General features: G+C 42.5%; 1 protein-coding gene across 2 annotated transcripts; it reads right to left on the bottom strand.

Moving 5' to 3' along the window:
* Positions 1 to 7,121: 7,121 nt before the first annotated feature.
* Positions 7,122 to 24,337, bottom strand: LOC308590564 (phospholipase A2 inhibitor and Ly6/PLAUR domain-containing protein-like). Of its 2 annotated transcripts, XM_081200714.1 has the most exons (5): positions 24,241 to 24,337; positions 23,566 to 23,676; positions 17,862 to 18,008; positions 8,071 to 8,202; positions 7,122 to 7,545 (listed from the first exon to the last, which is right to left on the bottom strand). In XM_081200714.1, exons 1-5 carry the CDS (start codon positions 24,287 to 24,289, stop codon positions 7,382 to 7,384), a joined length of 603 nt encoding a protein of 200 aa, XP_081056840.1. In that variant the 5' UTR covers positions 24,290 to 24,337; the 3' UTR covers positions 7,122 to 7,381. The 2 variants fall into 2 exon arrangements, 1 of the variants encoding a protein (XP_081056840.1); XR_014009791.1 differs by lacking the exons at positions 23,566 to 23,676; positions 24,241 to 24,337 and adding an exon at positions 20,433 to 20,759 and having other exon boundaries at positions 7,128 to 7,545.
* Positions 24,338 to 27,656: the final 3,319 nt, after the last annotated feature.

Raw genomic sequence — 27,656 nt, 5'->3', positions numbered from 1 at the left:
GGCAAGGCAGCATCTTCCCACTCCCTGGGAAGACGAAGGGAGGCTGATATACTCCCCATAATCAGCCTCTAAATTACCTTGTGCGAGCCGGAAAGATGGTATTGTCGGCCATCTTCCAAGGTACCCCTAGCGGCCCCCCTGCTTATAATCATTATTAAGCAATGATAAAGGGTAAAGGGACCCCTGACCATTAGGTCCAGTAAAGGCCGACTCTGGGGTTGCTGCACTCATCTCACTTTATTGGCTGACAGCCGGCGTACAGCTTCCAGGTCATGTGGCCAGAATGACTAAGCCACTTCTGGCGAACCAGAGCAGCGCACGGAAATGCCTTAAGCAATGATATGGGTCTGTAATTATTAATTGATTCTCTGTCTGTTCCTTGTTTATGAATTAAAGTAATATTTGCTTCTTGCCAAGAATTTGGAGTTCTTCCTTCCCTCATTATAGCATTCATTAATGTTTTTAAAGTTAACATAATAGAATCTTCTAACTTTTTAAAATGTATTGCAGGAAGCCCATCTGGGCTTGGTGCTTTCTCTAATTTCAGATTAATAATTGCTTGATGTATTTTCATTATCGTGATTGGTGCATGTAATTTTTCCATTTTATTTTCACTTGTTTTGGGAATCTGTTTGCCCTGTATATTTTTATTATTTTTTGTTCTGTTTCTGATCCTCTACTGTATAGGTTAGCAAAGTAATTTACAAAACATTTATGGTATTTACTTTTTCTTCCGTATCAAGTGTCTTCCCTTCATGAGTTACTTTGTTTGTCTCTCTTTCTGTTTTTTTTTTTTCTTTATCTGCCAAGCAAGAAGTTTACCTGGCCTAGTTTTCTTGAGCAGATGGCCTGGTTTAACAGGCTGATGCAAGTTCTGGCCAGTTGCAGTTTTTGGAAACTCTTCTTACAGCAGCCAAACTCCTAATTGCCTCCAAGTGGTGCTCACCTGCTGCACCTGCTGAAGAATCACTCCATAATTTTATCTCACCCCTCCCCATTTTTTCTGTGCCCAGGTGAACTCATAGTTCTTCTGCCAGAGAAGCCAAGCCCCTCAAGACATTACTACAAGATGGGTAGTTTGCCGTCCCAAGCAGTAGAAAATCATTTTGATAATGGATGATCCCCGATAAGCCTATATGGAAACGATCCCAGTCAATGAATGTTCCAAAAGCCTTGAAGGCCATGAATGCAATTGAACAACCCGTAAGCATACCCTTATCCATGTACCTGTTGCCCTCAAAATTGAAGCCCAACAAATGGACATCATTGGGATGTACCAGAAGAATTACTGGGCCCGTAGTCCAACCAAAGCACTGTCCACTATATAAGGTGAGCAGAATTATAGGAGACTGGTTACCCTAAATGCCAAATGCCTTGGGGAAGTAGGCTGCTCAGCAGGCTCCTAGTTGGATGGGTTTTTTTAACAAAAGTTATTTTATTTTTATTTTTAAAGTAATATTTATTAGAGTTTCCAGAAATACAGAAAGCAAAAAGAAAAAAAGAAAGAAAAAAAGTTCATCTTTTACAGTCCCATTTTTCATAACTTTTTTCCGCGACTTCCCCTCACCTCCCCTTCTTGTATTCCCAGTCCAAATATTTATCCAACAAGTTCTTATCTCTAATTTCTTAACCTTAATTTGTTATTATAATTATATATATATTAAATTTTTAACCTTAATTCATTATTATATTTAATTCAATTTATATATCAACTTTTAACTTATGTACCTCAGTTATTTAAAGAAAACTTATCAACTTTTAACTTATATACCTCAATCATTTATAGAAAGTTTTTCCTAAGGTCGACCCTATTTCCCTTCCACGAATTCCCCATTCTTATACTAGTAGCAACATAAAGTTAAACACAAAATAATGAAGATCAAACCCCCTTTGGATTACCAGACCCCACCCTCCCTTCCCCGGTTTCGATCCCAAAACCATAGTCCATTAGTCCACTTATTTATTAGCCTGGCAACCTCACATCCGAGGCCCTTAAATCTCTCTCAGTCCCTTTCTGCCGGCGTCTTTGAAAGTCCCTTGTATTTAACGCCCAGTCTCAAAGGGGCACTCTCTCTATAATGTCCATATTCCTCCCAGCCAGGCCTCCTAGTTTAAAGGTGGAGCTCAAGTCCTGTTTCTTAGATCCAAATGTCCCAAAAGCTCCAGCTTCCACCTTGATCAAATTAATAGTCCCTAAATCTTCAGATCCCCACAAAAGAAGATCTTTCCATTCCTCATTTCTAAGTTCAAACCAAATTTTCCTCCTCCAATCCTTGTTTTCTTTTATATCCATCTTGGCAGGCCTCCGGTTCTCATTTGCCTCCTGTGACATTTCAGCCCGTCCTTTCTGGTCCTCCTGTTCAACATATATCTCTTCCTCCTCTTCAGTCTCTAGTTTCTTTTCTTGTCCAGCTGCCTGGGTTTTGTATGTCAAGTCCTTTTCCAGCTCAATATATATATTTGCTGTTGACTTCAAATTTGTAGCACTTGTAGACAAAACATGACCTTGCTCATACATCTTTCGCAGCTTTCCCATGAGAAAAACAACCTCATCCAAGTCAGCCAGTATTTTCCGACCTATTTCCATTCTTGTAATGTCCGTGAACCCCCTCTAGAGGGATTCTGGTTATTTAGTATTCCTTTCACTTCCAGTCCAAAAGTTAAGTTAAATTGTTTCAGTCCCTCTTTATTTTCAACAACTTGTAACAATATAACCGGCTAAACCAAAGCTTTCTATTTTTCTGACTTTGACAGCTAATTTAACAGCTGTCAAAATCTTCTGTATCCCCTCAGCAGGCTTCTCTCGCGGATCGCTCCCGGTCCCGGGAGGGGTGGCACTTAATCAGAAAATAAGCTCTTATCCTCCAGCACAGTAACTTATACTTTTAAATCCGTGGAATTAATAACTTTTATCCAAAAAGGAAAAAAAGACTCTTCTCTCGACCTTAGTTGTCAAATCCTTGCTTTAAAATGTTTACAATGGGGGGGGAGACGGACTTCCTCTTTGCACCTCCCCCGCTCGTGCCAAATCCACAAAAAGGAAAAAAAATTAAGTCCAGTTTCCAAATTACTCATGGGTTGTTGTTCTTAATTTTAGTCCAAATTTTCAAAGGAAGAAGTCAGCGCTCTACGACGAATGGCATGCGGCTTCGCTCGGCAGGGGAAGCAGTAGACTCAGCACCGCGCCACTCCCCGTCCCCCGTTCCGTAGCCTTTAAAAAGGCTCCTTAGTGGGGCGGGAGGGCGCTAACGGTGCCCGCCGAGTCACCAGGTCCACGGGCATCCGCGCCCGTGGTTTTTGAGGGTCCCCGCGTCGCTGGCACGGCAGAACCCAACCCCTGTCGAGCAGACTCCCTCCGGAGCTCGGAGGGAATCCGCCATTAGGTGATGGCGCCAACCCGGAAGTCCCTTAACAAAAGTTATTTTAAACATCTTCTTTATTTCATTGTAAATAATTTCCTAATATTTCTTTGATTTGGGCTCCATGATCACTGCAGATGGTGACAGCAGTCACGAAATTAAAAGACGCCTGCTCCTTGGGAGAAAGGTGATGGCAAACCTAGACAGCATCTTAAAAAGCAGAGACATCACCTTGCCAACAAAGGTCCGTATAGTTAAAGCCATGGTTTTCCCAGTAGTGATGTATGGAAGTGAGAGCTGGACCATAAAGAAGGCTGATCGCAGAAGAATTGATGTTTTGAATTATGGTGCTGGAGGAGACTCTTGAGAGTCCCATGGACTGCAAGAAGATCAAAAGTATCCATTCTTAAGGAAATCAGCCCTGAGTGCTCACTGGAAGGACAGATCCTGAAGCTGAGGCTCCAATACTTTGGCCACCTCATGAGAAGAGAAGACTCCCTGGAAAAGACCCTGATGTTGGGAAAGATTGAGGGCACAAGGAGAAGGGGACGACAGAGGACGAGATGGTTGGACAGTGTTCTTGAAACTACAAACATGAGTCTGACCAAAGTGTGGGAGGCAGTGGAAGACAGGAGTGTCTGGCATGCTCTGGTCCATGGGGTCACGAAGAGTCGGACACAACTAAATGACTAAACAACAACAACAATATTTCTTTACAATTTTGTAATCCCATCACATATAGGAAAATGTCCCTTCTGCTAATTCACATTTCCAACATTTACTTTCTTTATTTTTGTACATTTTTGCTAATTTTACTGGAGTTAGATACCATCTATCTATAATTTTCATATAATTTTCTTTCATCACTACACATGCCGTAAATTTTATCTCATTCTTCCCCAGTTTTTCCCCATTCCTCATCTGTATACTGTGTCCCACATCTTGTGCCTATTTAATCATGATTGATTTAACCTCTTCATCTTTTGTTTCCCATTCTAGCAACAGATTGTACATTTTCAATATTAATTTCCTATCATTTTCTATTATTTCTCTCTGAAAAGTTGAAATTTCATACTGAAATCCTTTCTTTTTATCATTTTTAAATGTTTCATTTAACTGAAAATATTGCTGCCACTTTGTTACTTTCTCGCTAATTTCATTAAATTCTTTCAATTTTAATTGGTTTCCTATTTCTGTTAACAACTTTCTATACGTAGCCATATTTATTTTTTTCACTGATATTGCCTATGTAATAATAATAATAATATTTTTTTATTTATATCCCGCCCTCACCAGCTGAAGCAGGGCTCAGGGCGGCTAACAACAATAAAATAATACAACATTCTAAAATCATTTCATTAAAAAATTACTTCAAATCAAATTGATGGCAACCATCGGGCTAGAGTTCTGTGAAGATTGCCAAAGGAGGGAGTCAGGCTGTGCCCTGGCCAACGGCTTGGCGGAACAGCTCTGTCTTGCAGGCCCTGCGGAAAGATGTCAAGTCCCGCAGGACCCTAATCTCTTGTGGCAGAGTGTTCCACCAGATCGGAGCCAGAGCCGAAAAAGCCCTGGCTCTGGTTGAGGCTAGCCTAACCTCTCTGTGGCCTGGGATCTCCAAGAGGTTTTTGTTTGAAGACCATAAGTTCCTCTGTGGGACATACCAGGAGAGGCGGTCCCGTAGGTACGAGGGTCCTAGGGCATGCAGGCCTTTACAGGTTAAAACCAGCACTTTAAACCTGATCCTGTACTCCACTGGGAGTCAGTGCAGCTGGTATAGCACCAGGCGAATGTGATCTCGCAGTGAGGACCCTGTAAGGAGTCTTGCTGCGGCATTCTGCACCCACTGGAGTTTCTGAGTCAGTCTCAAGGGCCCCACGTAGAGCACGTTACAATAATCCAGTCTGGAGGTGACCGTCGCGTGGATCACAGTGGCTAGGTCAGGGCGAGAGAGGTAAGGAGCCAACTGCTTAGCTTGGCGGAGATGAAAAAATGCCGCCTTTGTTATAGCTGCAATCTGCGCCTCCATGGAAAGGGAGGTGTCGAAGATTACACTCAAACTCTGCATGCATAATCTTAAATACGTTTCCCATCTCTCTCTTTTGTCTTTCCTGTAAAAAAATGTCTCAGATCTTGTAACCTTGTAGCCTTTCTTTGTGTGGGTGTTATTCCATCCCCTTCAGCATCATGATTCCCCTTTTCTGCAACTTTTCTAAATCTACAATACCCTTTTTGAGTTGAGGTGAATGTACACAATAATGCAAGTATGGTCACAGCATATATTTCCATACTGGTCTCAATGATATTGACATTTTTATATTCAATTCCTTTCCTGATGAGTCTAGGTGTGGAATTTGCCTTTTTCAAGACTGCTGTATGGAGAAATGTTGAAGGGTATGCATGTATGTATGTATGTATGTATGTTGTATTTTAATGTTTGTTTTTATAAAGTTGTATTTATTGTTTAATGTGTTTGTGTACAAAAACACACACACTCAAACACACAGTTAGTGTGCTACGACCGAGCTGATAAAGCTCATTTCCTCCGGCCGAGCCTCTGGAATCACCATGCCAACTATAATTAACAACCTGAGCCTCTGATAAGGCTCCAAGGCATGTTCCCCCATTCAGCAGAGTTTCCAGCAGCATGCGGAAGGATGAGATAGTATGAGCCACATGGCTAAAGAGTTTTATTATCTTCTACGCAGACAGCAAAGAAAAATACATCCTCTCTCAATGAAAGCAGAGAGCAACTGAAACAAAGGAACAAAGGAACAGGAAACCACTAACGTCACATCCATCTCCTGTCTCCCGTGTGACTTCCAACAGTATGGAATGTGTGGAATCGAAACAGAGCCTTGTGACTCTAAAGCACTGCTCAGTGGCAGTCAGAAACTAACACTTAGTTGCATTTATTAATCTGGGGCTTTCTCCCCCCCCCCATGCTTCCCTAATTGCAATACATTTATTAAAAGATTTCTGCACTTGAAATACTGCAGTTTTGCACTAGACCAGGAGGAAATGCTCAAGCAGTGGGATAGGTCACTTGGCAGAGCATGAGACTGGTTTGTGGGTGCGAACCCCATGTTGGGCTAAAGATTCCTGCATTGCAAAAAGTTGGTCGGCCAGAAAATAAGGGATTGTCAGACATGGAAACATAGTGTGTAGATTTGGGATTTCTGGGAGTGCCTCTTGTTAATTGCTTGACATTTTCAGTGGGAGGGTTATGCCACACATGGTGACCAGCTTCCACCACTCTTTAAACTAGTTAGTGGCGATCCCAGGTGAAAGAGGACTATTGGGCTCATGTCTTCTTTTCTGTTGTTAGGCGCTCTGGGAGCAGAATGCTGAACTAGAGGAGCCTTTGATGCAATCCAGCAAAAATCCTAACTCCTGAATCTCTCGCTGGCTCTCCAGAGCTCTGCTAAACAGTAGTAGGCTGCACTGGGTGCAAATCTCCCAAAAAAGCAGCTACAAATACCCTCGGTGGACTGCATTTTAGAGCTTTCTTCAATCTTTCCTCTTGATAAGTTGGGTGGGAACCTTTTTACTGTATTTGTTTGATCTTTTGTGATGCCCTTATGATATTGTAAACCACTCAAATATTTCTTTGAAATATAGAGTGGTATAAACATTTCATAAATCAATAAAATAACTAATCATTACCCATTTGTTCCTTTAAAAAAACTCCTCTTTGCCACTGCAGCTAACAAATATTATTAATTTGATGAATACAGACACAAAACACAGTTTTTATTTGCCACACCAATTTATTTTGATTATGAACAAAGATAAATTTAACCCTATACCATATTATCATGAGATAGAGCCCTCAAGCCCCACATTCCTACTTATCTATTCCCTGCATCCCTGAATCCCTTTCACCCTCCATTAAAAGCCAAATAGAGGATTCAGGAGTCCTGTGCAGTAGCTCTTCCTCTCCCACCACCAGGCAAGCAACCTCTACCTCCACTGCTGCAAGAAACAGTGGGAACCAAAAGGAAGAAGACATTGTTCTCTCCTAACTACCCTTCAAAGTTCAGCTGCTCTAGGAGAGGCAGAGTATCACTGCATCGTGCTTTGGTTATAGTGCCTGAAAAGGCATAAAAATGCATTGAATTCTTGGCCATTGCACAAAAGGTTGGTGATGCACAGCCGTAGAAATCCTTTTCAGGAATTGTACTGTTATCTAGTAAAGAAAAAGAGACATTTTCACATGAGTTCCTGGGTAGTAACAGGAGAGTTTGTGTGCAGAAGAGAGAATAGGAGCATTTTAATTTTTGTGAAGTGTATTGAGCAAGTATAGAAGGCATCTCAGAATCATAGATGAGATCAATTTGACACAATGTTTAAAATTTAGAAAAAAGAAATATCCATTTTTTATTATGTTACAGGGGCCCATCTTCATCAATATTGCTTTCCAGATTGGTGGTCCATGGCTGTCTTTACTTCTTCTAAAAGGTTAGTGAAAACTTTCTTTTAAAAGGCAGTTTTACACATGATTAAACAGATTATTTTGCTTCCTTTCTCATACCCCTGCCCCAGAAATATGGTGTCTTATCTATATATATGCAGAACAAAGATAATTTAACGCAGTTATATTTTCAGAAAAAGATAATTTCACCCTACACACACATAGTGTATTTTCTGGCAGAAATCCACCAACAGAGCCCACCACCCTGTCTCCACCTCATTGGCAGGCTGTGCTACTTACCATGATCAAGAACAAACTCTATGCACTGGGTCTGATCATCATAACACTTGATGGTCTCTGAGCCCTTACAGGCTTTTGAGAAATAAGGAAAACAGGTCGGACACTCCTGCCCATTTAACTCAGGTTTTCGCACTGTGGAAAACAACCACTAAAATCAACACACAGTTTTGGTCCATTTCTCCACCCTCCCTACCTTCCTTTTGTTGCAGTGTAATAATTTCTTATTACCTTTTCAAAAAATTGATATCTATGCATCAATTTTTCAGACTCCCCACCACATTTTCCATGGTGTTTTTACTTCTTTCCCTCTGCTGCACAATACCTTCTATCGTATATACAAACACATCAATACTTTATTCTTTAATTTCTTATGCTGCTCATGTTTCAAATCCTGCTCATGAGTTCATCCTACAATAATTCCTTAAATAGTCTTAAACGGGCTTCCATTCTTCCACAAAGCAATCATTCTCAGATTCTCTTATTTTGCCTGTTAATTTGCCAATTCTGCATAATCCATCACCTTACTTATCCATTCTTCTTTGGTGGTAACTTCTACTTCCTTCCATTTTTGTGCATAGAGAATCCTAACCCCTGCTGTTACATACAGAAACAAAATCTCCTGGAGATTATGGGGAAAGAAGTTCAAAAAAATAAGATTAATTTATCTTATTTTTTTGAACTTCTTTCCCCATAATCTGCAGGAGATTTTGTTTTGTATATAATTACTTCAGACATCTTTTTTATCTCATCATACGTCATTTTCCAAAAAAAACTTCACTGTCTTACAAGTCCACCACTTATAAACGAAAGTTCCATGTACCCATTTATACTTCGAACAATTATTTACAACTATTAGCCAATTTGATAAATACCATTTATACATTATTTCCATGTAATTTCCTTTGAGAGTATAATAGGCAGTACATTTCATATCAATTTTTTCCAACCTTTCCCATGCATCCATTTCTATATTATGTGCTAGATCTTTAGCCCATTGCATGATTGCAGATTTAACCAACTCATCTTTGGTTGTCCATTCTAGTAACATTTCATACATTTTAAATCATTTTTTCTTTTCCTTAAAGCAGAACTTTTTCAACGTCAGAAATTCGATCCACAAGACCTTTTAATACATGTTTTCAAAAATACACATTAATTTGAAAATATTGGAAAAGTCAGAAGAAATGTGAGCTTGGGTATCACCCATCTCCATTTTCTTCTAACTTTTCCAAACCTGCATTTCCTAAAAAAACATGATATGTCTTCCTTTCATGTAAGTCTTGATATCAGGTCCACACATTATACAAACTTCTACTTATACAATTATTTAAAAATTCTCACCACAGGTGAACATACCGCCCATACCACCCATACCGATTTCCATATCCTTCCAAATCTAACAAATTTGTATTCTGTAAAGATATCCATTCCTTTAACCAAATCAGACAGGCTGCTTCATAATATAATTTTAAATCTGGCAATGAGAATCTATCTCTTTCCTTAACATCTGTTAGTATTTTAAATTTGATCCTTGGTCTTTCCCCCTGCCAGATGAATTTCGATAATTCTTTTTTCCATTGCTTGAAGAACTCCATGTTACTTATTACCAGAATTGTGTGAAGTAGAAATGACATCTTAGGCAAAATATTCATTTTTATCACCAAGATCCTGTTAGGATATTTCCGTTCCACCTTAAAAGGGAGCAGGCTTTGTGAGTCAGAGTCTGCGTATTTCCTGTTTCACAGGATGTTTCTGTTGTGTCTTTCGTTTTCTCTCTGTGTGTCTGGAGACACTGAAGCAGGCAGTCATGTTTTTCTTTGCTCTGATCAACGCTGAATAAAACTTGTAAATAATGCTCTCCTGCGTGCAACTTCTGCTGTGCATTATCTGCTGATAGAGAGCGTGCATCGGCTCTAGAATGTGGCAGGCTGGACTTCCGGGTTGGCGCGATCGGGAAATGGCGGATTCCCTCCGAGCTCCGGAGGGAATCGGCTCAGCGGTGGATGGGTCTTTGCCGTGCCGGCGACACGGGGACCCTTAAAAACCGCAGGCGCAGAAGCCTGCGGACTGAAGACTCGGCGGGTGCCTTAAGCGCCCCCCCTGATTCGCAATGAGCCTTTTTAAAGGCTACGGAGGGGATACAGGGGACGGCGTGGCACTGAGAGTCGACCGCTACCGCCGCTGAGCGAAGCCGCGAGCCATAACTGGAGAGCGCTGACTTCCTTCCTTGAAATTCGGACTGAAAAAAGAACCCGTGAGTAATTTGGAACTGAACTTTAAAACTTTTACCTTTTGAATTTGAGACGACCGGGGGGTGTGCTAAAAGGAAGTCCCCACACCCCCCCTTGCAGACGATCCAGAGCAACGAAATAAGATCTAAGCTGGAGTGCCTACCCTGTAAAGGGTGAGTTTTAAAAAGACAGTAACTTCCAAGATTTAGAAAGGTAAATTTGAGCAGGAGAGTGGAGTGTTGGAAGAGTCTTTGTTTTGTGGTAAACAACCCTCCCTCCCGGGCCCGGGAGCGACCTGCTTTGGAGCCTGTATAGAGGAGCAGAATTTGACAGCTGTCAAAAGCTGTCAAATGGACTATTAATAGTGAAAAAAATTGCTGTTTAAGACCTCTCCGGATTAAAAGGAGTTACAATTGAACTAAAATTTTGAGAAACAAAGAAACAACAATAGGACAGAGGATTGTTGGAGAAAAGGTTACTCAGTAACCAGATTCCCTCTAGGGGGAATTCTGTGGGATTACAATGGCTGTGGGTGGAAAGATACTGAGAGAAATCGAAAGAATGTTCTCACTGGTGGGAACCCTACAGGAGCAGACTACAGCTATGAGTAAACAATTGACGACCTTGGATTTGGAAACAAGTAGTTCTGCTGAAAGTAATGAGGGCCTGAGTGAGAAAGAACCCACAGCTGAATTTGAAACAATAAACAAAGAAGAGGAGAAGACAAAACAAGAAAGAGAACAAGTTATCTGGGGAAGTATTAACCAGAAGCCGACATCTGGAGAACACAAGCAAGGAGACTATTGGATTAAATCCACTCAAAGCCTACGAAAGATACAGAAGATGAAAGTGGAGGCCCTGGGACTTTATGGAATTCAGGAGCTCGAAATAAAGAAGTACAATTGGGGCCTCCACATAGACTTTGATTTTGACTATCAACAAGACTTAGGCCTTGTGGAAATTCCTCAGCAGTTGCCTTTAAATATGGGAAGAGACTATGGACTGATTGGATTGATTGTTAAGGAAATCTTTCGAGACTCGATGATAGACAAAAAGGACTACCAACAAAACCGGCGGAGAGGGACTAAAAGAGAATTGAGAGCCTCGGATATCCGGAATCCAGGCTAAAAACTGTTAATTTGGACATGTCTCGGGAAAGGACGCAAAGCGGGGAGGGGAGGGAGGGAAGAATCAAATTTAAACAACACTCAAGACCAGGGGGTTTAGTATTAAGAAAATTATGTAAGAAAAAATGAGAAATCGAGGGAAGAGAATTGGGGTCCAACTTAGGGAAAATTTATTTTTGTTTTTTTTTTGTATAAAAGGTCTAATATTAAGATGGAAGAAATGCCAACTTGCTGACATAAGTTTGGGAATAGGGATGCAGGGGAGGGGGTGGGGGGAAGTCAAGGACTAGGGTTAGAAAATAAGATTTTCGGGATCTATTCATGTTCGTTGTTTTTTATGTTTGTTTTGGTGTGTTGTTTGTGTTTACATAAAATGTGAAAACCCAATAAAAATATTTAAAAAAAAAAAAATAGAATGTGGCAGGCTATTTCTGGAGCTCATGTCGCTAATTGCTGATACTGCGTGTCTACGGGAGATCGATGGACCGGACACGGCTTGGGGGCCATGATGGACTTTGTCTCCCTGGCAGTATCCCAACAACAGGTTTTGGGCCCAGATTCACGGCACTTACAGGAGAGTAAGACTGTGACGGACTGCTGAGAGGTATGTGGAGGAAAAGCGAAAGTGAGGCTTTTCATTGCCGCGGCAAAGTCTCTTTGATGTCTGGCTTGCTTAATTGGTCTGGGAGCTGTGCCAGAGGCTTCATGATTTATGGGTGCCAAGATAAGGAGTCTCTGAAGTGAATAGGGCTCCCGGCTCAAGTGAATAGCTGAGATGGATCTTTTACACTCCTCAGAAGCTGCTGAGTGCCCAGAGTTAAATGGGCACAATTATGAGACCTGGGTTGTGTGGTGTGAGAGTTTGCTGCGTCAGTTTGGAGTGTGGCATACTGTGTCTGAAGCCCCTCCAGTTCCTCTGACAGATAGATGGAGGGCTGAAAATTCGAAGGCCATGAACGTAATAGTCTTGTCCGTCTCTCTGGAGGAAATTAAAACGTTAGCTGGCAATGCAACTGCACGTAAGATGTGGAATGCTTTGAAAGTAGCCCATCTGCCAATCATCCCAGCCCAGAGTTTGACTGCATCAGAGGTCCTGGCTGTTTCCCAGAATGCGAGTGAATGCAGGGATGCTGAGGGCACCAGTTGCAAGCTGCAGGGGGAGCTGACTGTGATGTCATCCCAGGCAGCATTCCAGCCTCCAGGGGGAGCCAAGGAGTCGGCAGCTGAGAACTCTGTTTCTCGTGAGAACCAAGGTCATCGCCTTTGCAGAGGCCGGAAGGCCAGAGGTAAACAGAGGCAGATGCCTGCAGATGGCCCGAAGCAGAAGGGGGGTGAAGAGCCCACGCCAGTGGAAAACAAGGCTTTGTTTGCTGGCACAGCTTCACCATACATTGTGAAAATATAATAATATATCTTTTTTAAAAAAAAATAGAAAACATTGTTGCATGATGCCAATCTCCCTGATAAGTATTGGGGGGAGGCTCTGTCGACTTTTATTTACACTTTTAATCGCAGATTGTCATCACCTATTGGTTGTACCCCCTATGAGAAGATGTTTGGTAAGAAACCCAACATCAAGCACATGAGAATCTTTGGTTCTGACATGTGGGTACACACCCCACAGAGCAACAAGCTTGGGAAGCGTGGGACACATGGTTTGTTCATGGGGTACGAAAAAGGTGCATACAGGGTATGGATGACTGACTCTAAGTCCATTAAGTTCACAAAGAGTGTTGAGTACAATCCTAAGTGGTGTGTGTGTGTGTGTGGGAATTTTCCAGAGTTACCCAGAGGAGGATGAAGGTGATGTGAAGAAAGCAGATAATGTTGAGGAAGCTGAGGATGATGATGATCAGAGTTTGGATTCCAACTCAGTGGGCGGCGCTGCTGCTGGTGTCAGCGACACTGATGACACAGCAGACTACAAGAGCGCAAAGGCCTCAGTCAGACCATCTGATACATCTGACAATGAACTGGAAGAACCACTATTCACCATTGGTCACTTTTCTCCTAAGAAGGAGGAGATGAGTCCAGAAGACTTGCATCTAGTACACAGATCTGAAAGGGCGACCAAAGGCAGACCTCCAAAGAGATTTGCTGATGAGTTTGCTAAGACAGCAACTGCTGTTCTTAGTAGCTCAGAGAAGGTGTGGGAACCTTCTAGCTTCAAAGAGGTTCAGGAGTTAACCTCTAAAGATGCTGAGCCTTGGCTAACTGCCATGAAGCCTGAAGTTGATTCCTTGAATAGGAAGTTGGTACCGGTAGTCCCAGGAATGAGACTGGTTGGCAGCAAATGGGTCTTCAAGGCCAATACAGACCAGAATGGCAAGGTAGTTAGACACAAAGTCAGATTGGATGCCAGAGGTTTGGTGTACCAGATTGGTTGCCAGAGGTACCAGGACAGGTTTACCACGAGACCTACTCTCCCACAGTCAAATATGAGAGCATTCAGCTTATGCTCAAGATCGCTGCGGAGGAGAAACTGCATGTTTCCCATCATGACATTAATACAGCTTTTTTTGTACGGAATTTTGGGGGAGGAGCTGTTTATGCTTCCACCTGTTGGAATGCAGATACAGAAGGGAATGGTCTGTAAACTGCAGAAATCCTTATATGGTCTCAAGCAGAGTGCCAGGTGTTGGAACACAAAACTCACTGAGACATTGCTTTCTCTAGGTTTTCACCAGGGCAAAGCTGATCCGTGTGTGTTTGTCACGGCTTGGGGGCCATGATGGACTTTGTCTCCCTGGCAGTATCCCAACAGATTCTTCCCAAAAGAGAAAGTTTCATTCTACTCCCTCTTCCTATTTCTTCAGGGAAGAAATTATTCAGGGAATAATTTTGAAACAGATTTGCATTCATATTTGTTATCCAGATATCCAAATATATCACTTTCTTTTCTATCTTAATATAGTTATTTCTTGCAGCTTCTCTTTACCTTGCTGGTTTATATTTTTTGTTAAGATTTTAGTCTTATTCTTAGTTATATAAAATTCCTGCTAAATTACCAAACTGCTTTATTACATCCAATACCTTAACCACACTTTCCATCAGGTTTTCCAGGAACAATACCACATCAACTGCAAATGCCCTCAGTTTGTAAGTTTGAAGGCCCACTTGGAGGCTTCATATATCATTATTTTCTCTAATACACACCACTTCTTACCCTATAATAAGCATTAACATTGAAAGCAACCTTGTTTTGTCCCCTTAACAATAATGCATTTTTCTGATAGATACTATTATGTTTGCAAATTGCTCCTTATATATAATTCCTTTATTCCTCGCACAAATCTATCCCCAAACCACATTATAACCAGTAATTTCCCCCTAAAACACCAAGAAATATTATCAAATGCTTTCTCTGCATCTAAAACCATAGCTAATTGCTAATCACTTTTTCTTTTTCAAATAGCATTCCATACAATTCTACCTTTATCTTTTAATTCTCTTGTTGGAAGAACTCCTGTCTGATCTTCATGTATTAAGTTTCTGAACACTTGCTTAAGTATGTGTACCCCTGCATCCCCTCAGAAAAAAACTGTGCCAACACCATATTAGAAGGGCCAGGATGCCACAATGTAACTGGTGTTCCAGAAGTGGAGTTATTTCTAGGTAAACAGTTTTTTCATGCCTTCTGGCTTTGTCAGGGAGAATAGAAACAGATGCATCAAATCAGGCCATAAGGGCGCTGTTACTGCAGCAGGATAGGGAAGGAAACTGGAGACCATACACCTTTCACTCTAGGAAGTTAAACCGCTTTTAACAGAATTGCATGATTTGGGATGCAAACTGTTAGCGATAGTTGAAGCGTTCAGAAATTGAAAGCATTTTTGGCAGGTGTGCAATGGCAGTTAAAGGTTCACACAGACCATAAGAATCTGGAATACTGGAAAACAGCTCGGCAGTTAAACCAAAGGCAAATCAGGTGGACAGAATTCTTTGCTGGGTTCAATTTTAAGCTAGAGTATGTGCCAGAAGAGCAAAATGCTTGGGCACATGTGCTGTTGAGAAAGCCGGAGTATTTGGAGGAGCAGTCGCCTCCAACAGTAAAGCACACCTTTGAATCAGAGCAGTGGCAGTGTGCAGCAACGGTAGTAAATGATAGGGAGCTACAGATGTTAACTGCTGGTGATGGGTATGCAAGGAAGAAGTTAGCTGATCTGAGCCAAGGGAGAAGTAGAGAAGGTGGTTTTGAAGAGAGAGGAGGCTTTCTCTATTACAAGGGGGCGCTGTATATACCAGGAGATGAGCTACGAGTCAAAGTTCTCAGGCAGCATCATGGTAGCCCCACTGCAGGGCATTTTGGTCACAGCAAGACCATATACCTAGTCACTAGGGAATTCTGGTGGCCCAAGATTAAGGAGGATACTGCAGAATACACGAGGGGGTGCAAAGTCTGTCAGAGAGCCAAAAGGCAAAGGACAGCCCCAGCTGGGCTGTAACAACTGTTACCCACCCCAAGTAAACTGTGGGAAGTGGTGTCCATGGATTTTATTACCGACCTGCCAGTGTCACAGAAAAAAATAGTTATTTGGGTGCTGGTAGATGTGCTGAAAAAGATGGCACATTTTGTACCTTGCTCTAAGATACCTTCCGCACAGGAGACAGCAGGGTTGTTCGTGGATCATGTGTTTAAGTTGCACTGTATGCCATTAAGGCTAATCACGGATCACGGAAGTCAGTTTACTTTGCATTTCTGGATGAAGTTAATGCAGTTGTTAGGGGTGGAGGTCAGAGAGGACCAATGCCACCTTGCAACAATACTTGAGGTGCTATACATGCTACCAGCAAGACGATTGGGTAGAGAAGTTGAACCTGGCCGAGTTTGTGGACAACAAGGCAGTGCACACATCCATGGACATGGCACCTTTTGTGGTTAACTAGGATGTGCATCCCAGGGCCTTTCTGGGTAGGGAAGAGGTGCTGTCAGTACCAGCAGCTGAGGAGTTTGTGGAGGAAATGGAGTACTTGCATAAGATAGTGAAAGAAAACCTGGAAACATCGAAGGCAGCTTACAAAAGGACCTCAAACGCACATAGGCAGAAGGGAGAGAAAATCCAGGTAGGAGACAAGGTGTGGTTGTCCTCAAAGGGGTTGCCATCAAAGGGAGGTGCAAGAAGCTAGAGCCAAGAAGGCTGGGGCCGTTTGAGGTGGTGCAGGTGTCCTTTAGGCTCTGGTTGCCAGAGACAATGAGGATACACCCAGTATTCCACAGGGCTTTGCTGTCTCAATTTATTCCAGCACACAGGTACCAGGGGGAGAGGACAGAACATCCTCCCCCTCCTACACTGGTAGAAGGAGAGGAGTACGAAGTTCAGGAAATCTTAGATTCCAGATGGCACAGGAGGAAACTACAATACCTTGTAGCTTGGAAAGGCTTTTCATCAGCCGAGAACTCCTGGGAACTGTTGGAGCATGTCCATGTGCCACGATTGCAGAGGGAGTTTCATAGGAGACACCCCCACAAGCCCAAACCTAGGAATTGGGCAGAGCCAGAGAGTAGTTTGGACAGTGACAAAGAGATAGAGCTACCGGAAGATTTGGACCTCCCCCCTGCAGACAGAGAGGAGGAAGGGGATTGGGGAGGTCTTAGAGATGGAGGGTTATGTCAAGAAGGATTTGGAGGAGCAAAGGGCAGAAGAGGCAGAACAGGAGCTCGGGGATGCTGAAGAGCCCCGCAACCACCCAGAGACAGAGGTAGCAGAAGAGGGGGTGGAGAGTCGCCAGGGAGAGCAGGGGCTCAGGAATGCTGAAGCGCCCTGCAAGCACCCAGAGGCTTCGGAAGGAAGCTCAGACTCAGGAAGGGAGGGGGCTTTCAAATCAGCACAGACAAGGAGGGAAATGAAACAAGGATCAAAGATGTCTCACGCAATTCCCACACCTACTTTGTTGGCATGGGAATCATAGGAAGCCACTCCCCAAATCTGACTCAACGGGTTTGGAAGTATTATTCTGAACAGTAGCTATTTCTTGTATATATGTAATAAAGACTGTCAATACGAAGCTGACTGTGCTGGAGTGTTACTGCGAAGGGGAAACACCACCTTTACAGGCTTCCATCAAAGTGTCTCATTGCACCAGAAGCAGTTTAGTCATGCTGGCCACATGATCTGGAAAGCTGTTGCAGACATATGTCAGCTCCCTCGGCCTAAAAAAGTGAGGTGAGTGCTGCACTACATAGTTAATTTCAACTGGACTTAACTGTCTAGGGGTACTTTACCTTTACATTTTTCCTTACTATGAGGTATCATGGGGACCACCTTTGGTGTCCTCTAACCAGCTACAGGGAAGCTGTGATCTATCTTGGGCTTCATCAAAGATCTCCAATGCCATCTGTTTGATATCGTTTGTCTAACGGCAACCCAGGAAAACCCTTAAAGCCTCAATGCTATTTATGCTTGAGGATATATACAAACACGCATATACTTACGTTGAAAAATTTTCATGTAGCAGTCTCTACCATGACAGCAGAACCTGATATCCCGCAAGAAATTATCTTTTCCTGAAGTGAAAATGTAGTTCCCTGAGGTGCAATCTGTAGTACATCCCGTTTCAGTTTCAAGCTTTGAAGAGCCATCTGTGAGAGATAATTTGAATACCTAGATCAGCTAAAATTCAAATCATTACTCTCCTGAATGATTTTTTTTCAATGCTCCCTTATAAACATACGTTGTGCAAATGGGTGAATAAAGAAAAAGAATCTGGCAAGTACTGAATTAAGCAAGCTAATCGTTAAAGTAGTTTCTTCCTGAATCGGTATAAATTACTCTGCCAAACCATGTGAATATTCCAGGATAGTTCTTAGAGAGTGGAGAATACAGTTTTCTCTTTCCTCTAATTTTCTCCTTCTCTTGATCTAACTTCTGACTGCATATCTCAAGGGAATAAATCTTTTTCCATGCATCTTTCTATGGGGAAATGTCTGAATAAGTTTTCCTTTTTCATGAAAAATATTTTTGTAGGTTCAGCTGCTGTCAGATTGTAACCAAAAGGGTCTGGAGTTTTGTGCTGCTTCTATATATTACAGGCCTATTTGACAAGAGGTGGGCTGGCCTGGATCGGGTAGATTCTTTCTGATTGGTTTGAGAATCTCCATTCCATCCCTCCTTTCCAGGAGTGCAGTTTGCAGTCCAGCATGACTGTGGATGGGTTTGGTTTGGTTGTCTGATGGGTTTCTTGCAGACATTCCTGTGCAAGGAGAAACTCAAAAGGACAAGGGAGCCAATCAGCCTGCCTTTTAGAGTACAGAATTAGCTACTTTTGGGTATGGTATGTAGCAAATGTGCTTTCCATAACAGTGAAAAGGACAACTTGTTAGAATCTATTGTGGCCATTGTATGCACAGAAAGAGAATTGGTTTCAACTATTAAGATTCCTTTGATCCTTTGATTGGTGAAATGAAATCACGTGTAATCTAGAAGTGTATAAAAAAACCCAACATTGATTTGGATGTGGTTCTTTACAGTCTCCTCCTTATTTTTGAGGCTGTGCCTATGCAGATTTGCATTTCATTACAGGCCTATCTTTTCACTTGGTGCCTACATCCTTTCCTTTTAGGTTTCTGGGAGGAAAGCCTCCATTCTAAGAAACTCGTTTGAAATGTCAGGCGTGTGATAACTGTGATAGAGAGCTTTGTATTTCTTCTTCATTTCTTGTTCCTTCACTTCTTTATTTTATCCCTTTCTTATGCTTGCTTTTATGATTCCTTTTTCTTTAGATTAGCTTGGCTTTTATTGTATTTTATGCTGAAAACTTTCAATAAAAATGATTTAAAAATTACAAAAGGCAAAACTAATTAAAACTAATTAGGTTTTGGTTTCCGGCCTGACATCATGGCCATGGTGGTTGAGCTCTTCTGCCCTCCAGGGCAGGGTAGCTGCCTGGACAGGGGAAAGCCAGGATTTATGAGGTAAAATACCTGGCAATGCTTCTCAGGGGTCTGGGGAGTGCACGGTATCCCACGGTGTCACTTAAACTCATATCTTCCAGCTTGAAAGGCAGTGCGGGTGCAGCCTGGGAAATGTGTCCCTGCCATGGACAAACCTCCATTTCTGGCATGATCTGTGATCTGTTCTTCAAGAATTCAGAATATTGCATTGATTATGGGGCACTCCTGTAATGGCATATGGTAAAGGGCTGCAACTAATCAGCTGCCAAAAGGACTGGACTTGAGCCCTGGAGTTATCTTAAAGATTTTCAACAAGCGCAAAAAGACTTACAATAGCCAGAATGGGAGGGGAGGCAAAGCAATGTTTACTCTGAAGGTTTCTAAATGGCTCCCCCCCCTGACCTTTCCTGCAACACAAAAGAATAATGTGCAGACATTTAGAGGTTATCTGTTATCTGGAGGAACAGAGAGGACCAATGATATATATCTTCCCCTCTCGACTGAAGAGGAATGGATTTTATATACAGTTTCTTTGAACTGGATGAAAAAAAAGTGGATGAGAGAGTGGTTTCCTAAGGACTGCTACTGTATTTTTCGCTATAACACGCACCTGACCATAACACACACATCGTTTTTAGAGGAGGAAAACAAGGGGGGGATTCTGAATGAAACAGTAGGTGTATCATTTTTGTGCCTCATGCTGTGGCCACAGACATGTGATCTGATGGTGAATTTGGGGTGACCCAATGCAAAGATCCTGAGGATCCATGTGGATCCATGCTTTGTAACCATGTTTTTGCATCATTGCAGCCCCAGGCAACAGTGGGTGTGTGATTTTTTTGGTGCAGGCTGTAGCCATGGACATGCTATGTGATCTGATGGTGAATTTAGGGTGACCCAATGCAATGATCCTGAGGATCCATGTGGATCCGTGCTTTGTAACCACGTTTTAAGTGGGGAGGGAAGGAAAAACACAGAAGGAACACGGAGCACGAGAGGGGTGTGCAGAGAAGCCGCTGGCTAAGAATGCAGGAGGGGGTTTAACAGGACGGAGGAAAGGAAGGCAAAAGTTTTCCCCCACCCAACCACCCAAGCCATCCCTCTCTCTCCCACCTGCATGTTTTCCGGCTGCCTGCAAGTCCCTAAAATGCTTCCCTGGACACAGCAGCACCGAAGCTGGGAGAGGAATTAGAAGGAAGGACGTGATCCTTTCCGTTCCCCTCTGCTTGCCTGGAGGGGAGGGGATTTCCCTGCTCTTTGTTCTGTTTGAGCAAACAGCAACCAAAACAGAAGAGGGTGGGCAGTAAGACCCTGAGGCAGAATGCAGGAAAGCAACAGCTTCCTCTCTTCAGGCGTCCCTCCTTCCTGACACATGCGCGATCAGATTTTTGCCTAATTTTTGCCCCTGCACTCGGGCCAGTTGGCTCAAGGGAACACACATTCGCTCAATAAAAGGCACAGACATTTCCCCTTACTTTTTAAGAGAAAAAATATGCATGTTATAGAGACAAAAGTACGGTAATTAGACTTCCCAGGAGTTTATAAATTTGATTTTGATTTTTAACTGCGAGCTGTGGAGAACAATCCCCAGGATTTTAATGGCAGAGAAGGCATCTTTTTGGGAGTTATTTATAACTCGGAACGTCCTTGAAAAACAGAAGGGATGTTTTCAAAGGAATGGAATGGACTGAGAAAGTTGGCAATTAATCTCTCTCCACACTAAGTCTGTGAACAGACTTCTGAAAAGGCTGCACATGTGAGATGGTTATTTTATATGTTTGGAAAATAACAATGATGCTGTCTGTAAAAAAAAACCAAGAATGTTAGCTAGGAAAATGGATTACGACCAATAGAAGGAGGTGATTAAAAGAGAAGAATGAATGTGGCAATATCAGGAAGCAATGGACATATGTTTGTGAAAGGAGCAGGAAACCTTTTTTGTAAAATAAATAAATAAATGTATTAAATTTAAATGATCTGGATTGATTTGTTAAAATTCTGAAAACTAATAAAAATTAATTTAATTTTTTGTTAGCTTTTACTACTGTAACCACTGTTTGCTGGATCAGCCTATTCTTACAACTCCCCCCGCCATGAAATTTAGTTCATTTTCCTTTTCTTGTTTTTACCCTGAACCTGATTTGATTTATAGATTGATAGCGCCTGTAAAAGTAGCAAACAAGGTTCCGATTCAGTGTCACACCTCATGCAGATCTTAATGATGTTCCTTTCTTCAACTTGATTCTGTATATTAATGACTTTTGTAAAACAAATGACCATATTAAATTCATGTCTGGTTATGTTGTGGTATCTGACTATGAAATTCTTCAAGTTTATTTCCTTTCAGATATTAAAAGGTGCCCAAATTCCTGAGTCATCACTTCTATTCATGCCTACACCAAGCCTGGAGAATCGTTTATCTCCTGTGATACTGTACCATTCTGTGTGCCAAAATGTGGGGGGGAGATGAATTTTCTTATTTCTGTGGATTTTTCTATACATACTTTGGTTCCTCATTTATTCCCTTTTTCTATATCTTAAAATGAAAATATTTTGCTTTTAGGAAACAGGAGAGCCAAACATGCAGCTCCTCTTGGCTCTGCTCCTTGCTGTTTCATGATTTTTTTTATACTTTATAACTAAAAAGATTTCTATGTTTATGTCAACCTAAATGTTATTCCTGCTCTTGGTTCATAAGCATGCTCAAGTGTCTCATAGGCCACAAGAGTGGGAAAAGGGAGAAAATGATAAATATTGAATATTGTTGTGCGTTATGCTGGGTTTGTCAATAGATGCCACATAACACAAGGTAATTTCTTGGTTTTGCTAATTACATTAGTCAAGGAAGGGTAAATTGTGTGCAGTGTGCAAGTTATGCCCCTGGGTTTATCCCAAATAAAATCTTAAATTGTGAGTTTAATAAAGTCACTGCAAACACCACCCATAAATCAAACATAGGTCCCATAAAATACTTTTGAGGGTGGCATAAGTAGCACAGTCATTCCATGTTGTCCAACCATCATATGGTTGCTGCAAGCTGGAAAATATTGAGATGTCACTACTGGGTATGTGGGGAATGAGTCTGAGTATTTCCCCCATATTGATTGGCATTTGTTATGTAATGTAGGTACTTCCACCTGTGTGAGTATTAATTATTCTGCCTTAAAATGAATATGGAATCATTCCTTTCCAAAAATAAAATAAAATGGGGGAACGATTGGGAAAATATTAATTTCATGGAACTGTATCATTTGGATTATTCCATATTCTTTTGAGCCTAGGACCTATGGTTTTCTGGGAGACATACCTCCAGCCTATGAACCCTTTAAATTTTCCCAACAATGGGATTGGATTTTCCCCAAAACATCATGCCATCTGGAAAGACTGCAATCTTTGTCCCTACACCCAGCTCAGGGGATCAGGGAAAAGAGCAACCCTTACCAGTAGCTTCTTGGGGTTTGCTAGATGTTGCCATAGGTGAACTCTAACGTTGGTCATTCCCAACTGTCTTTCAACCAACAGGAGGACTGGTTGATCATTGGTTGAACACATGTCTTCTTGTATTCATCACTGGCTACACACTTGACCACTGCATCACTTGTGTTTGAACCCACAAAGAGTAGACTCTGATTATGTTGGGTACTAATGAGTGGAGAGTGACCTGCCAGTGAGGTATTGTTACTTAGGATTTGGCCATTGGGAAAACCAGTTGGTGATGGAGCTGTAAGGCAAAAGCCAGAGAAAGATGAGGCCTAAATATTCATGCATAATGTATTAACAGTAATCAGGTGGCAAAGCTCAGAAGAAGGTTGCCAGTGGTTCTCTAAGGCTAAGAGGCTGCCCTATGGAAAGGTGTGGGGGAGGCTGCACACTTTATTAGTTATTGACATGGAAAAGAGCCATCTCACTGCCTGCTTCCCAACACTGGAAATCCCTCCCAGGAGAAGCTAGATAGCCTCCCTTCTTGTCCTACTCCTGGTAGGTGAAGACCTAGTCTCAACAGGCTTTTGGGGAATTACTGTTTTTATTGAAAAGGTTGATACCACTTTTATTGTAATCATTGATACAGTTTACACATATTTTATATAGTTTTAATTCTACTAATATTTAATTAATTGTTGGGAAAAAAGAATTTCTCAACACTGGGTGAGATCCGCATTCTGTCCCCCTCCCCCCGGATATGTCAGGGTCCAAATGATGGACCCACACACTCAGGTTTAATCTGACAGAAATGATTTATACTCACTAAATGTTCTGTCAATAATACGAAGAAAGCAACTGCCGCCTTTGGAAGTTTCACAGGTGCCTTTTGAAGCACTGTCATTTAGTTTCTTTACTTTACAGTTCTCAGCTGTCACTGCAGAGACAAAAGAAATATTCAGCACCAAATACATCAGTTCCTCAGGCATTGAGAAATGGACTCTACATTCCCACCTGGATACAATCTTCCAAGCCGGACATGAGCAACCCTATTGGTCTCAGGATCCACATGTAGTGGTGGGTTGATGTAGGTATACACACTGACACATATCTTTCCCCTATCTCACACACAGGAACATCTCCAGACACAAAGATGTAGAGACACACAGTCTTCATCCATTTTACTATTATGAATGCATACATTAAAGCAGGGACGTCCTCCCCCACAACACACAATGAGGTGCACAATGGGATTTTAGCAGTCCCATTGCATACTTTCACAGGCAGCACACATGTTGTATGTGAAGAAAGCCAACCTCATGAAACAGAATTACACTCCACAAAGCTGTCTTTCAGAATTTGGAGTCCATATTCTCAGTATTCCAATATCTTTAGCTTCCTTTATCCTTCCTAGAGCCAATATCAGTTTGCCTTCTCTAGCCCACTGCATATCCCCCCCTCCATTTGAAAAAGCAATTCAAGATTGCGGCTTCCTACTCACCTTCAGAAAGGATGGCCAAGAAGAGACAAATACTCAAGAAGATCTTCATAGTGCTGGAGAGACCAAAAGCTGAGGAGAACTCAGTTCAAAGAATCAGGCAACTGATGGAGGAAGAGGCTGCCTTGGGGGATTTATAGGCTAAGAGGAGGAGCCCTGGGCAGAACTGGTCCAGTGAGGGGGTGGGAAATGATGACAGTAGAGATTGCATGCTTTCCCAAACATCTTGTAATTTTATATTGGAACACAAAGCATGGAGTAGAAATTGCATCAAGTCATTTTTGGGAACTGTATGAAATTCTGACAGCTGCCTCTTCTTTTGCATTCTCAGGGATAAGAAACATATATTTTAAATCCTTAAGTCACCTTTGGAAAGCCCAGGAAAATTCACCAAATAACTTTCCAGTCTATCCCACCCCAGTTTCACCACAATGGGAGCCACTCTTACGGAACCACTCTTCTTCAGAAAGTACACTGAATGAACACCACTTTGAGACAATTGGAGTTTGACTGCTATTAGAATATTTCCTTCTAGGTTCAAGTGGCTAGAACACACATCATCTTGGAAATACTGAGCAAAGATTTCAAAGGTGTTAGTTACATAGTATAGCCACTTATGTTGTTTATGCACAGCAAAATAATTTCCCTATCTTCATTAATCTCATCATGACTCCACTAATACAAGGCTATATTTTTAATGAGGAATGCTGAGTCATACCAGGAATTTAGTTATCTCAAACATATTATTATTATTATTACTATTATTATTACTATTATTATTACTATTATTATTATCATCATCATCATCATCATAATTAATTTATTTATACCCTGCCCATCTGGCTGGGTTTCCCCGGCCACTCTGGGCGGCTTCCAACAAAATATTAAAATACAATTGTCTTTTAAACTTTAAAAGCTTCCCTAAACAGGGCTGCCTTCAGATGTCTTCTAAAAGTCTGGTACAGTGGTACCTCAGGTTACATATGCTTCAGGTTACATACGCTTCAGGTTACAGACTCCACTAACCCAGAAATAGTACCTCGGGTTAAGAACATTGCTTCAGGATGAGAACAGAAATCGTGCTCTGGCGGCGCAGCAGTGACAGCAGGCCCCATTAGCTAAAGTGGTGCTTCAGGTTAAAAACAGTTTCAGGTTAAGTATGAACCTCTGGAATGAATTAAGTACTTAACCCGAGGTACCACTGTAGTTGTTTTTCTGTTTTACATCCAGTGGGAGGGCATTCTGCAGTGCAGGTGCCACTACTGAGAAGGCCCTTTGTCTGATTCCCTGTAGCTTGCCTTCTCGCAGCGAGGGAACCGCCAGAAAGCCCTCGGCACTGTACCTCAGTGTCCGGGCAGAATGATATGGGTCGAGACGATCCTTCAGGTATACTGGATCGAGGCCGTTTAGGGCTTTAAAGGTCAGAACCAACACTTTGAATTGTGCTTAGAAATGTAATGGGAGCCAGTGTAGGTCTTTCAAGACCAGTGTTATGTCGTCTCGGAGGCTGCTCTCAGTCACCAGTCTAGCTGTCGCATTCTGCATTAGTTGTACTTTCTGGGTCACCTTCAAAGGTAGCCACAGGTAGAGCGCGTTGCAGTAGTCCAAGCGGGAGATGCACCACTCTGGCGAGACAGTCCGCGGGCAGGTAGCATCTTAGCCTGCGTACCAGGTGGAGCTGATAGACAGCTGCCCTGGACACAGAGTTAACCTGGACCTCCATGGACAGCTGTGAATCCAAAATGACTCCCAGGCTGCGCACCTGGTCCTTCAGGGGCACTGTAACCCCATTCAGGACCAGGGAGTCCTCAATACCTGCCCGCCCCCTGTCCCCCCAAAACAGTATTTCTGTCTTGTAAGGATTCAACCTCAATCTGTTAGCTGCCATCCATCCTTCAACCACCTCCAGATACTCACACAGGGTATCATTCGCATACTGTTGAAAACCTAGCCCAAACCCCCTGATGATCTCTCCCAGTGGTTGCATGTAGATGTTGAAAAGCATGGCGGAGAGGACAGAACCCTGAGGCACCCCAGAAGTGAGAGCACCCCCACACCACTTTCTGAACATGGCCCAGGAGGAAGCAGCGGAACCATTGTATAACAGAGCCCCCAGCTCCCAGCCTCTCTAGATGGTCCAGAAGGATATTATGGTCAATGGTGTCAAAAGCCACTGAGAGACCCAGCAGAACTAGCAAACAGCTCTCACCTTTGTCCCTAGCCCGCCGGAGATCATCGACCAGTGCAACCAAGGCAGTTTCAGTCCCATGATGAGGCCTGAATCCCGACTGGAAGGGATCCAAACAGTCCGCTTCTTCCAGGCGTACACAGTTACCCCATTCAGGTCTAGGGAGTTCCCCCCCCACACACCCCATCCCCCAAGAACAGTCCTTCTGTCTTGTCAGGATTCAACCTCAATCTGTCAGCTGCCATCCATCCACCAACCACCCCCACACACTCACCCTGGATGATTTAAAACATACACACCAGAAAATGCATCTATGTACATAACTGAATTGAACCTGGGCCACAGTCCAGCCCCACAAACTCAGGGCCCATCTATCCTGGATCCTTTCCAAAATTAGTTCAGAGGCATGACTAATGTTTCAGACCCTCCAAGTGTCCCTATTTTCCAGGGGCTGTCCCAGATTTTCAGAAGTTTCTGATTTGATCCCAGAATATCCTAATTATATATATTTGACCAGGAAGGAGGGGAGATTTTGTGTTTTTGTCCCCCTCTCAAATTATGAGCAAATGGATCCAATTTTGATGAGTTCTTTCACAAAATTGTAGAAGAAAAGCTAAAGGATACCTATTCAGATCCTCGTGTGATTCAAGGCTTATAAAAAGCAGAAATAGCAGAATCGCTATGTATGCTGTATAGCATTTGGGTATTTAGCCAATGATGAAGCACCACAGAGGCAGATTTAGAGGATCATGGACTGCAAGAAGATGGAACCTATCCATTCTAAAGGAAATCAGCCCTGAGTGCTCACTGGAAGGACAGGTCCTGAAGCTGAGGCTCCAATACTTTGGCCACCTCATGAGAAGAGAAGACTCCCTGGAAAAGACTCTGACGTTGGGAAAGATTGAGGGCACATGGAGAAGGGGACGACAGTGGATGGGATGGTTTGACAGTGTTCTCGAAGCAACTAACATGAGTTTGACCAAACTGCGGGAGGCAGTGGAAGACAGGAGTGCCTGGCATGCTCTGGTCCATGGGGTCATGAAGAGTCAGACACAACTAAATAACTAAACAACATAGAATGCAAGGAGGGAGATGGGGGGAGGCGACAAATTTTGGTGTCTCACAGGTTCCCACTGAAATTTGACCCCAAAGTCTGCCAGTGGCCACCAGATTATACAGAGAGCAAGTGAAGGGGAGATATCTGAGGTGAGGTCAGAACTTCCAAAGCATT

This window comes from Podarcis bocagei (genome assembly GCF_964188305.1).
Source record: "Podarcis bocagei genome assembly, chromosome: 7".
In the NCBI taxonomy this organism is placed as follows: domain Eukaryota; kingdom Metazoa; phylum Chordata; class Lepidosauria; order Squamata; family Lacertidae; genus Podarcis; species Podarcis bocagei.
This window is presented reverse-complemented; position numbering and strand designations above follow the sequence as displayed.

Coding starts and splice junctions, on each gene's coding strand:
- LOC308590564 (XM_081200714.1), bottom strand. CDS start 24,289: ATGAAGATCTTCTTGAGTATTTGTCTCTTCTTGGCCATCCTTTCTGAA. Junction 18,009..23,565: donor TATTATTGACAGAACATTTA/GTGAGTATAAAT, acceptor TATCTCTCACAG/ATGGCTCTTCAAAGCTTGAA. Junction 8,203..17,861: donor CTACATGAAAATTTTTCAAC/GTAAGTATATGC, acceptor TGTTTTCCACAG/TGCGAAAACCTGAGTTAAAT.